Consider the following 12,370-nt stretch of genomic DNA (forward strand, 5'->3'; position numbering starts at 1 on the left):
TTTACATATTTTTCAAAGCAAATTGTTAATTTTGCATATTTAAGTAAATAAAGGAAATTTTATACTAAATGTTAAATTTCAAAAAAGAAAATGTTTTTATCATTTTTAGCTAGAAATGAAATTAGTTGATACTTCATTCGTTCCGTAAAGATAGAAAAAGTAGCTCTTTCACAAAAATTAAGAAAGTAGTTAACTATAGGTAATTTGTGATAATTTTCCTAAATTTTCTTTTTAATTTCTTGAAGTAAATCATAGTAATAAATTAGTGATTCACACAACCCAAAGCCACTATATAAATATTAGCCAATAGAATTTTAGATGCATAAAAAGCAAATATTAAAATTTCAAATCAATTAATGTTAATATAAAGGTATTTTAATAATTTTATAATTAACTAACACTATTTTTTTTATTTTTGTGGGATAAAAAAAGTACTTATTTTTTCTATATTTATGGGACGGAGGGAGTATTAATTAGAAACCAAAACACTTATGGAATCTAAAAACGGCTACCGCCAAACTTTTCGCATCAATGCCACAAATGCTGCATTCATACTGACCGGCCAGTCCACATTTCACACTCCCTATCCAATCTTCTCTGCTATAAATATACCAAAAACAACAATACAAACAAAATCAAAATCAAAATCAAAATACCAATCCGAAATTGAACAAGTTTTTTTTGCAACAATGGCAGAGGAAGCTATCAGCAACAAGCGAGTTATGTTCAAGAATTACGTGACTGGATTTCCAAAAGAATCCGACATGGAGTTAGTCACTTCTTCTACAAAGCTTAACATAGCAGAGGGCACTAAAGATGCAGTTCTGGTGAAGAATTTGTATTTGTCGTGTGATCCTTATATGCGTAGCCGTATGTCCAAGTTTGATACTCTTACTATTACTTCTTCATTTCAGCCAGGAAAGGTAATCAAGTTTGATACTCTTAATATCCCCACCCAAAATTCAATGGAATAAAATCTTTTAAATGGGATATAATTAATGGTAAATTATTTAAGAAGGACACGGCGAAACAGTGTTATTTTAAGATTGTTGGAGTCATTAGGATTTCTTTATTTTATAAAATAGATTTATTTTTCTTGGCTTTTGTTGGTTTTTGATTGTGTATAATTTTATTTTATTTTTTGGTGAATTGACGTTTCTTGAAAATGCAGCCTGTTGGTGGATTTGGAGTTGTAAAAGTGTTGGATTCTACACATCCAAATTACAAGAAAGGAGACTTGGCATGGGGGATTACCGAGTGGGAAGAGTATAGTCTCATTGTCTCACCACAGCTTTTAATTAAGATTCCGCATACTGATCTCCCACTTTCCTACTACACTGGAATTCTAGGTGAGTTTATTCATAAAATTTAAAATTTTAGAGAATTAATTGATAAAAAAAATTAGTTTTGGTGTTAATTGCTTATTAAATACAAGTTGAGGGGGCAAATTGATATTTAAGTCGAAAGGTTTGAGAATGGAGTGTTGTTCAAATAGTTGAAGTATTTTAGTTGGCATTGTATCTTAATGGTGAAGACTCATACTATTGTTTGTTATAGGTATGCCTGGTATTACTGCATATGCTGGCTTTCATGAGGTTTGCTCTCCTAAGAAAGGAGAATTTGTGTATATATCAGCAGCATCCGGCGCAGTTGGTCAGCTTGTTGGGCAGTTTGCGAAACTATTCGGCTGTTACGTTGTTGGGAGTGCTGGATCTAAAGAAAAGGTAAGCTCGTCCTCATTATTAACATGGCCTTTGATTTGTTAGTTTGTAAGATTGTGTCTTTGCTAGATCATTATATAGTCATAACTATGTCGCACAGAAATGAATCGAAAACACTAAAGTGGGAAAACAGTGACATGATAACTTCTATACGAATGAGTTATTAATTTAAAATTTTAGAGTTACAGAAGTGTTCTGAAAAGTAGAAATAAAATGACGAAACGTAGGACTCGATAAGTTTTCATATAATATAAAATCGGAGTATACATGTCCTCATCGTAGAGTTTTTCTTTTATTATTATTTCTTTGTATTCAATCTGGCTGCTGATTTTATTTTCTTTTATCCTAATTTTTTTATTTCTTCGATGCAAGGTTGATCTGCTAAAGAACAAATTCGGATTCGACGAGGCTTTCAACTACAAGGAAGAGCCAGACTTAAATGCAGCTCTTAAAAGGTAAGAACAACCAAACATTTACTGCTAGTCATTATTACCATAACATAATATAGATATCCTGTTTAAAAAGTCACATGACACCATCCCGACAATCGTGTTAAACCATACGGCTACTGTTAGCATGCGACAGGGTCAGACTTTAAAACGCACATAGCTTTCGCAGGCATTTAAAAAGAAACAATCATTTCTCACTTTCGGATGTGATACGCTACTGTAGCAATAATTGCAATGCATCGATTTTGCAGATATTTTCCGGAAGGAATTGACATTTACTTTGAAAATGTTGGAGGGAAAATGCTTGATGCAGTGCTCCTCAACATGAGGGTCCGTGGCAGAATTGCTGTGTGTGGGATGATCTCCCAGTACAATCTTGACAAGCCTGAAGGTGTACATAATCTAACTTCTATTATTTATAAAAGAGTACGCATCGAAGGATTCCTGGCAAATGATTTTTATCACCTTTATCCTAAATTTCTCGAGATGGTTATCCCTTACATCAAAGAAGGCAAGATTGTTTACGTAGAAGACGTAGCCGAAGGCCTCGAGAATGCACCGACATCTCTCATAGGACTATTTCATGGTCGCAATGTTGGAAAACAGGTAGTGGCTGTTGCTCGTGAATGATACGATTATGGTGTACCGTGTAATGTTCCTTTAAAGTTACTGATTATGATGTTATATGTTCTGTTTATACAAATGAATGTTTGATCAATAAAGAACTTCTCACAAGCTCAGAACTTTCTTTTATCATAATGGGTTCTTTAACCTTAACTATCCATTTTATAATTGTCAATTAACTCTCAATAGTTAGTTTTTAAAATTTATGTAATTAATCTAACTGATAAAATTGATAATTTTATGAAATTAATTGATCAAATTCAAGAATTTACTTGGATATAATTGAAAAATTGTTTGCACTGTGATATGAACCGTCACATGCCCATTGAAAAATAACTTGTTCTGTAAACCAAATAAAACTTGCAGACTCGAATGTGATTCATCTCCATGTTCTGTAAACCAAACTATAGATCACTAATCTATTCATACCCGCAAAACCTTGGCCCTAACAATATATAATATACACATTGTTCTTATGTGCATGGCACAGTACGCATCTCATCAGAAAACAAAAATTTGATTCCAGAAAAAGCCTCGTCAAGTTCTCATCATATTGGAAAAGAATATCCACGAAGGTATTTAGAATCGACACCTGACTCGCGCACCGATGCTATACGCCCTGTTCTTGCCACCTAAATAACACAAGAAAATGCAGTTTCTTTAATAAGCAAAATATATTAAGGTAGCATTATTGCTACATGCAGAAACCATTTGCAGCTGATGCATGATCGTTACAAGTGTATATATTTTTAACTATTCTTTGTATTAGAGAAGATAATAAAACTACAGTTAGAGTTTCACCAAATGTTTAAAAAAATTAGATGGTCTGATTATTTGATATGGTATCAAAGTCTCTATAATGAAAAAGGTCTAAAGTTTGATCTTTAACAACTATCATTTGATTGATTAATTAATTATTTGAGCACAATGTAAGACGGACTTGTATGATTATTTTTGAGTGGATTGGTTATTTAACGGAGAGAAAGGAGAATAGTACTACCCAGTTACAGGACATTTTTCATTTGAGTATACTTAAAATTGAAAGTAAGATATAGGAAACAGACCTCGCAAATGCCATAAGGCTCCAACAACCTCTGCAGCGCAACCATTTTATCCAAATCTCCAGTAAGCTGGAAGGAGCATTGAAACCAAATTCATCAGTTTAGGACAGAGTAAGCAACCAAATCAAGGCTCAAATTAAAGCAGGACAGCTTCATGCAAAAACCATTGGATCTTAAAAAGAAAAGTGTAGATTGACATAACCAAGGAAAACTAAGCTACTTGCCTCAAGAGTTATTGTGTGGTCGGACACATCAACAGCCTTGGCCCTGAAAATAGTAGCTATGTCCAGGACATCACGTCGAGCAGCAGCATTCACAGCGATCTTTATCAACATCAATTCTCTCTCAGCAAACGGCAAGTGTGTAAGATCTCGAACCTGAAGAAGTCACCACATTGCACATTTGAATGCAATTGTTAACATTAATTCAACAAATTGTTTGACCTCATTGAAATTAGAGTGATTCATAAACAAGTCAAGCAGAGAGAAAAGTTTAAGATTTCAGGTCTGGCATATTTTCTGGTTGGGAAATAGGATGACAAATTGAGATCGGACAGTATGTGATTGATATCACAATGGTTTCCCTTCCGAAAAAGCTATTTAATCTTCCTTACCTCATGAAGATCTATTAGCTTATAAAGTTGCTGCACCAACTTGCTAATTGATTCATCAGTACCAGGCACAACTGTTGTAATTCGAGAGAGGCCCTCAGTTTCGGCATGTCCAACAGCCAAACTCTGATGCAAATGCAAAAACAGAGCATTAGAGAACTACTTTTTTAACCTTAACAGGGTAGTCACCCACAAAGAGACGAGAAAAAGACCAAAACTACCTGAATGTTATAGCCCCTTCGAGCAAATACCCCTGTAACAATGTTAAGGACTCCAGGAGAATCATTTACGAGCATGGTTAATGTGTGAGATCGAAGTCCAGTTGTCTGAAATAATAACCAAGTCGATTTTAAATATGTCAATGGAAATAAATTTTTCAGCACAATCCTGTCCCAGCAAATCCCAAGAAATCAATTTTACAAAGACAGAAACTGAAACCAATAACCGTTGGAATAAACATGAAAGCACCAAATCATCAGTAAACAGCACACACATTTTTGCTATGAATACCAGTTGGCATAAATATGAATACAAATTAAGTAAAGAACATTGATACTAAGCCCACTCTAGTGTTGCACTAATCTTCAACATCTTATATGTCCATTACTTTATTTAGATTAAAAAAGCTTTAGATAGAGAAGAGGGAAGAGGGGTTACATAAAAGCAGAAGAAGTGCTAAGCAAAAATAAGCAATCTTACATCTTCCTCATTAAGAACGCCCCAATGAGCATCAAGAACTTGGGTAACAGCATAGCTATCAGATGACTCCACTGGATAAACATCACCCTGGATTACATGGAAAAGAGATGGAGTAAAATATTTGCTCATAATACAGTAATAAGAAATCAGGTATCAGTCTATTCTATCAATTACAGTTGTAACTGCACAAGTCAGTTGAAAAAAAGTTGATTTTCAAAACATTGTGCTTGCAAATGCATCCACCTATGGTTTTTAAATGGATAAAATTGAAAACCCAATTTAACTACTACCATCTATGTGATGCTAAGAAAAAAACTAACACGCCGAAACATTGAAACAGAGTTGGGCATAAGCACAAAATGTTTTTGACAAACCAAAATTATATAAAAGTATAAAATAAAAGGTATGAACACCAAAAATCAAACAACTTAGTTACGATAAGATTTCCATTGGTTAGTAGATAAATATAGGTCCAAAGTCTAAATTATATGCAGATACTCATTTCAAACAATTAAATTTTCTGGAGAACAATAAAATGAAACATCTATTTCAAGCAACTCAGATATAAATATGATCTAGACAAACATTCATCCAACATATAAATCATGCTAAGCTACTCACTTCAACTGTAAATATTCTGCCAAGAAAATGATATTTTGACACACTTTTGAAAAACTTATTGTCATTGAAAAAAAAAAAGTTGAACAAACTTGTGCAGGAACATAAAATCAAAAACACAAACATCGAGAATCTAAGAAAAAGGAAATGTAATATTTAATAAATGCAAACACGGAGGTAGAGGATTAGAAATTGGATGTAAAGGATGCATAAGAATGGAAAGAAAGAAGTTATCCATCACTTGTGTACAAAATGATGTATCAAAAAACAAGGTGTCCTAATAACTCAAGTGGCGTAATCTGGAATTAGAAACACTAGATGTTCCACCATTCAGTTATAAGTGATGTTGAATTCAACTAAGTTACATCTATCATTCCATGCCCAGTAGATTCTCGAATCTACCACTTTTTAAAAACATGGACAAATGCAAGCCTCAGAGACTCGGCTAATAATCACCGACGGTCCTCGACTTTTACCCCAAGCTTCCCAAAACCCCCTATACTTTCAAAAGCTTCCCTAAACCCCCCAACCTTTGTGGCGGCGCCATTCACGGCCCTTATAGACGAAAATACCCCTCAGCGCCGTCATTTTTTGGCGGCTGTCATTTAAAAAAAAAAAAAAAAAATTGGCGGCGCCAGGTCAGCTGACACGTCATTAAATATCTAAAAAAAAATTAAAACACCCAAAATACCCCTAAACACTCAATCAAATCGAACCACACCAATCGAACCTAACCCACCCGGTCAATTTTTCAATCACCGTAGCCCGCCGCCATAGTCCACCACCGTCGGCCGCCGCCCTCCGGGCATCTGTTCTTGAAGGAACAGATCGTTCCTTCAAGCTGTTCTTGAAGGAAAGGAACGATCTGTTCCTTCAAGAACAGAGCTGTTCCTTCAAGAACAGAGCTGTTCTTGAAGGAACAGAGCTGTTCTTGAAGGAACAGATCGTTCCTTCAAGAACAGCTTGAAGGAACAGATCGTTCCTTCAAGAACAGATCTTGAAGGAACGATCTGTTCCTTCAAGATCCGTTCTTGAAGGAACGATCTGTTCCTTCAAGAACAGATCTGTTCTTGAAGGAACAGATCGTTCCTTCAAGAACAGATCTTGAAGGAACAGTCGTTCCTTCAAGCGTCTTCTCAGACGAGCTGAGAAGACCACCGGTTGGTCTTCTCAGCTCGTCTGAGAAGACGACCCAGGTCGTCTTCTCAGGTGAGAAGGCGACCCAGCTGGGTCGTCTTCTCACCTGAGAAGACGACCGGAGAGGTCGGATGGGTTGGGCCGAGTGGGATGGGTCGGGTGGGTTGGGTGTTGGGTTGATGATTTTGGTTAGGGTAGATTTTTTTTTCAAATATTAATTTGGGGGTATTTTGGGTTTTTCAAATTTTTAGTGTATTTTGATGACGTGTCAGCTGACCTGGCGCCGCCAAATTTTTTTTTTTTTTTTTAAATGACAGCCGCCAAAAAATGACGGCGCTGAGGGGTATTTTCGTCTATAAGGGCCGTGAATGGCGCCGCCACAAAGGTTGGGGGGTTTAGGGAAGCTTTTGAAAGTATAGGGGGTTTTGGGAAGCTTGGGGTAAAAGTCGAGGACCGTCGGTGATTATTAGCCCAGAGACTCGTAAAAGGTTTTGATAATATAAAATGAGTACAAACACAATTTCTAGGCGAAAATCAAAATGTTAAGCTTACAGAAGTTCATACCCCTGCAGACATCTGATCTTCACCTACAACTACCCTGCTTTTAGACCCCAAAAGAGCATCATTTTGTCTTATTTCTCCAAGATCGGGATATGAAGCAGCTGAAAATCGCCAAAAGGGAGCACATTCACCCATTTTTTCCCTTCTCAATGCAATCTATTAAAAGCAATAGGATCAGGAATTAGCACCATCCTGCATGTAGGCATTAACCAACATGAGTAAGCAATGAACAAGAAAATTATGAGACAACCTTCCCAGTTCTTGCAATTTCTCTGATTCCAAACTTGCTTAGGTTTCTCTGAACAGCAACCATCTTTCCTGGATCTCCAGTTACCTATCATATGTATTGAAACTTTTTCACTAGAAATTTATGACTCCACACGGACAAACAAATTCAAAAGTTCAAATAATTTTCAGTCAACAAAATGCATTATACAGAAAAGTAAGTGTTTTGCGGATAAATTTTAAAAATAAAATTCAATTATACTCAAAATCACACTTCAAAACCCGTAATAGTTTCACGATGTACAATGTTTCCTATAGCACAATATGATGAACAGAAGGCGTGTTTATCCCATACAACCGTTGTGCCACGTCAATTTTACAACAAGCCAATGAGCATTTGCGATAAGAAATCTTTTAATTATTACTTAAATTTTTTATCATCCAATTTTCCACATGCCTAACGCACTTTTGGTTTGTTGCTCGAATGACATAGCACATCGGTAGTGTTGTATGATTTTCCCAGAAGAAGATATAGGAAAGGTCATAAACAACAAACAAACAAGTAAAAGAAAACAAATTTCACAGATTTTAAAATTATCCATATATAACACAAAAAAGGGACTGACAACGAGTATTTCATGCCAAATTCAACCATGAAACTCGTTCTAGAGCGACAATACATAGCAAACCGACATTCACAAGTTATTACCAATTCCTGTTTATGGCAATTGACATCTTTGAAGATGAAATACCTGCTTGTTGTAACACAAAAAACTGCATTGTGGCAGGAAGCAAGACAAATGAAAACACCTTAAAACACTCTTCTACAGCTAAGTACATGCAATGGAGCCTTAGATAGCTAACTGAAAGATGATAACAAATTTATGTGATCAAGAAAAACAGAACACTTATGATGATTTTTGCAAGAAGTGTAGTCGAAAACACTAGTAACTGGAAAGAATAAGCTCGACAAAGCAAAGAATTTATATGAATGTTCAATAAGCTCAATGTACTTATATATGTTGGATTGGATCAATTGAGAACATGGTACTCAGAAATCCATAGCAAAGTCAAATTATGACAAATCAAACTTCATGTGAAGGAAAAAAATTCCAGAATTTGTGGAAATTTACCTCTTTTTAACTCTGATACATGGGCCAAATTGTTACCAATATCAGTTACTATAACTATTTTATAATTTGTGAGCATGGTTATTCAGAAACCGTGACCTACTGAATGTCCATGGCAATGGAACATACTTGTAATAATTCCTATGTTTAAAAGTCAGCACATAACAGAAAATACTATCAACGGATGGTATTATACAATGCAATTTTCATATTCTAGAGACTAATGAACAAATACATTCGAACAAGTGGAGCAAGTTTGAAGAGGTGGACAATTGGTAATATTTGATAGAGTGATGTCAACAACAAGATTCAATCAAGTTTTTCGTTGGCTCAAGGTTACACAAGTACCGAACTACCTGATGCTGAAAATACAACTTGATAGAGTATAAATATTAGGATACACCAAAGAGTATTATCAACAAAAGGTAAAATCTCCTACATTTATGATCAGCTGCGGTATAAAGAATATGCTTGTGGATGTATACAGTTAGTACTTACTTTATTCACATCTATCCCTATCACCTACGTGTTTAGGAAATTCAGCCTAAAACTGGTTTTCTCATGGAGTCACTTGTCTAAATCATTTAAGCTAATACGCAATACAGTAAGATATAATACATTCATGTTCACATGCTTAATGATTTTTTATTCTACTTTCATGGAGAAGTTTACAAATTTTTACCTCAATTGTTAATGAGTGCTCTGAAATATCCACAATTTTTGCTCTGAAAATGTCCACCAACCACATGATCTGAAAATTATTCAAGGAACAAAAACAACTAGCTGACTTTCTTTTGGAACTAACAAAGACAATTAATAGTCAACAACCACAGCGTCACTATATAATTACCTCAGCACGGTAATTAGGATCCGCATTCACTTTTATTAGCATTAGCTCGCGTTCCACTTGTGGCTCACTGGAAAGATCTTCAACCTAGATATCCATTTATGATTGTCATACAAACAAAATACAAGATAGAAGTGAATGGCACGAGTTTCTTTCTTTTAAAGGATAATTGATTATGGCTACCTTTTCATACGGCATCAACGTAGAATTGGAATTGGATGTTACTTATCTTTATTCTACTATTGACTAATAAAAAGACGCAAAATCTAAAATGTGCAGAAAGATTATTAATCACTGAAAAAAAGACAAAATATTCTTATTTATATTGCAAACCTTCATAACATTGACTAGCTTCTGAAGCTGCTCGACAACTTGCTGTAGGACTCTTTCAGTTCCGGAAACAACTATAGTGAAAAGAGCCTTATCCTTATTTAAACCAACAGCAAGAGATTCAATATTGTACCCTCTCCTTGCAAAAACGCCAGCAATCCTATTAATCATACCACTTTCGTCCCCGACATATACAGAGATTGTATGCCTCCTAACTCTGAAATAGTTCAATACCAACAAAAAAAAAAGCAACAGATCAATAATTAACAAAATCAAGAAAACTGAATCATTCAGCTTCAAATGTTTTATACCTTTGTTTGGCAAGTCTATAAATGCAAGAATTCAGTTCTTTTACATCAATTAGGGCATTTTGAAATAATTGAAACTATGCTAAAACAGACAAAAAAAATCAAGAATTCATTTCATTTCATATCAATTAACCTATTATACATGAATTCTTCGACATAATGCATAGAATAATCATAAATTAGGATGACCCAGGTGAGGAATTAAAGCTATTGGATGTTGAACATTAAAAAGATTATAACAGTGACATACTTGGAGGAGGTGGCAGGAGGAGGAGGAGGAGCAGAGCCATTACTGGACAAAACGGCGTTGTTTTGGTGATTATCAGCAGATGATGCTGATGTTGCAGAGACTATGGATTTGCTTCTAGGCTGATAGTAATTGGGGTTTGTGGATTTAGAGATTGCTAAGGAAATGGGTAGTGTTCTTCTTGAGACTCCAATTGTACTGCTGAGAATGCAATCCGATGATGATGATGATGATGATGATGATGATGATGGTTTTAGGGTGTGGAGTGTGACGGAGCTAGTCGAAGCTACAGCCGCCATTGTCAGAGTGAGTAGGTGTTGGGTGTTGCAGACGGGAGACCTTCTATTGGTAGTAACGAACTGTTTGTTTTTTCTTTTCTTTTCTTTTTGGCTAATAATCACCGAGGGTTCTCGACTTTTACCCTAATCTTCTTTAAACCCCCTATACTTTCAAAAGTTTCCCGAAACCCCCCAGACTTTATGACGGCTCCTCCCACGGTCCATATGGACGAAACTACCATTTAATTTTTGGCGGCTGTCATTTGTTTTTGAAAAAAAAAATAGTGGCGCCATATGTCAGTTAACACGTCATTTATTGTCAATAAAAAATTAAAACATCCAAAATACCCCCTAAAAGAATTAAACCAAATCAAAATTTAACCACACGTAATCAAACCCAACCCGCCGGTCAACCAATTTACCACCGACCGCCGCCCGCCAACCCGAACCACTCACCGCCGCCCGCCAACCCAGACCACTCATCGCCACCCGCCGCCGACCAAACCGATCTGTTCTTGGAGAAAACGGGTAACAACCCGTCTTCTCAAGATCTGGGAAGACGAGCAGCAGCTCGTCTTCTCAGGTGAGAAGGGGAAGACGAGCAGCACCTCGTCTTCTCCCCTGATAAGACGAGTTGATGCTCGTCTTCCAAGATCTGAGAGGACGAGCTGTTGCTCGTCTTCTCATATTTGAGAAGTCGGACGTCTTCTCAGGTGAGAAGACGACGAGCTTTGTCGTTTTCTCACCTGAGAAGATGACCAGAGACGGGTTCGGTTGCGGCTCTGAGAAGACGAGCTACTGCTCGTCTTCTCAGAAACGGTCGTCTTCTCAAGTGAGAAGACGATGAACTTGGTCGTTTTCTCATCTGAGAAGATGACCGCAGGCGGGTTCGGTTGCAATGATTGGTTGCTTTGAATGTGTTGATTTGGTTTGATTTTTTATTTTTATTTTTAATTAAATTATAATAGTTGTAGGGGTGTTTTGGGTGTTTCAATTTTTTTTTAGATATTTTAGCCTATTTTCAATTCTACCTTAACGTTGAAAACTGGTCAATTATACTCTATTTTGCATTTTCTCGTTTGAATTGTATCCTTAAGCATCAAATTGACATTTTTTTAAATTTAGAAAAAGTTCAAATAAATTCTTCAAATTAAATGTCAATTTAATGCAAAAAGGATCAATTTGAAGAATTGTTTTGAACTTTTTTTCAAATAAAAAAAAGTCAATCAAATATTTAAGGGTACAACTGAAACGAGAAAATGCAAAATAGAGTAAAATTGACCAGTTTTCAACGTCAAGATGGATTAAAAAGGGGATAAAATATCATATTTTTAGACATTAGAGCATCTACAACCCAAAAAAACTATGTGAAATTCACACTATCTTAGATTTTATATACTGTTTTTACTCCATCCCATTACACTATTTTCACATAAAAAATATTTCCTATATTTTCTTTCTTATATTTAATATTATTATATTTAAACATTTACCACTTTACTCCTATATGTTTATTGAACATATA

General features: G+C 35.5%; 2 protein-coding genes across 2 annotated transcripts; one reads left to right on the forward strand and one right to left on the reverse strand.

Moving 5' to 3' along the window:
• The first annotated feature begins 519 nt into the window (after positions 1–519).
• On the forward strand, positions 520–2,923 carry LOC126687381 (2-alkenal reductase (NADP(+)-dependent)-like). Its single transcript, XM_050381933.2, has 5 exons — positions 520–923; positions 1,172–1,349; positions 1,558–1,724; positions 2,094–2,176; positions 2,422–2,923. The coding sequence occupies exons 1-5, from the start codon at positions 690–692 to the stop codon at positions 2,798–2,800; spliced, it is 1,041 nt and encodes a 346-aa protein (XP_050237890.1). The 5' UTR covers positions 520–689; the 3' UTR covers positions 2,801–2,923.
• A 121-nt stretch (positions 2,924–3,044) lies between these two features.
• On the reverse strand, positions 3,045–10,955 carry LOC126687380 (acetolactate synthase small subunit 1, chloroplastic-like). The gene is made up of 12 exons (XM_050381931.2): positions 10,571–10,955; positions 10,016–10,229; positions 9,686–9,769; positions 9,518–9,586; positions 7,731–7,814; positions 7,484–7,636; positions 5,165–5,251; positions 4,687–4,791; positions 4,469–4,591; positions 4,080–4,232; positions 3,859–3,924; positions 3,045–3,426 (listed from the first exon to the last, which is right to left on the reverse strand). Exons 1-12 carry the CDS (start codon positions 10,864–10,866, stop codon positions 3,343–3,345), a joined length of 1,518 nt encoding a protein of 505 aa, XP_050237888.1. The 5' UTR covers positions 10,867–10,955; the 3' UTR covers positions 3,045–3,342.
• Positions 10,956–12,370: the final 1,415 nt, after the last annotated feature.

Source organism: Mercurialis annua, linkage group LG6 (genome assembly GCF_937616625.2).
Source record: "Mercurialis annua linkage group LG6, ddMerAnnu1.2, whole genome shotgun sequence".
Classification (NCBI taxonomy): domain Eukaryota; kingdom Viridiplantae; phylum Streptophyta; class Magnoliopsida; order Malpighiales; family Euphorbiaceae; genus Mercurialis; species Mercurialis annua.

Coding starts and splice junctions, on each gene's coding strand:
- LOC126687380 (XM_050381931.2), bottom strand. CDS start 10,866: ATGGCGGCTGTAGCTTCGACTAGCTCCGTCACACTCCACACCCTAAAA. Junction 10,230..10,570: donor CCTCCTGCCACCTCCTCCAA/GTATGTCACTGT, acceptor GAACTATTTCAG/AGTTAGGAGGCATACAATCT. Junction 9,587..9,685: donor ATCCTAATTACCGTGCTGAG/GTAATTATATAG, acceptor AATAATTTTCAG/ATCATGTGGTTGGTGGACAT.
- LOC126687381 (XM_050381933.2), top strand. CDS start 690: ATGGCAGAGGAAGCTATCAGCAACAAGCGAGTTATGTTCAAGAATTAC. Junction 1,350..1,557: donor CTACTACACTGGAATTCTAG/GTGAGTTTATTC, acceptor TGTTTGTTATAG/GTATGCCTGGTATTACTGCA. Junction 2,177..2,421: donor TTAAATGCAGCTCTTAAAAG/GTAAGAACAACC, acceptor TCGATTTTGCAG/ATATTTTCCGGAAGGAATTG.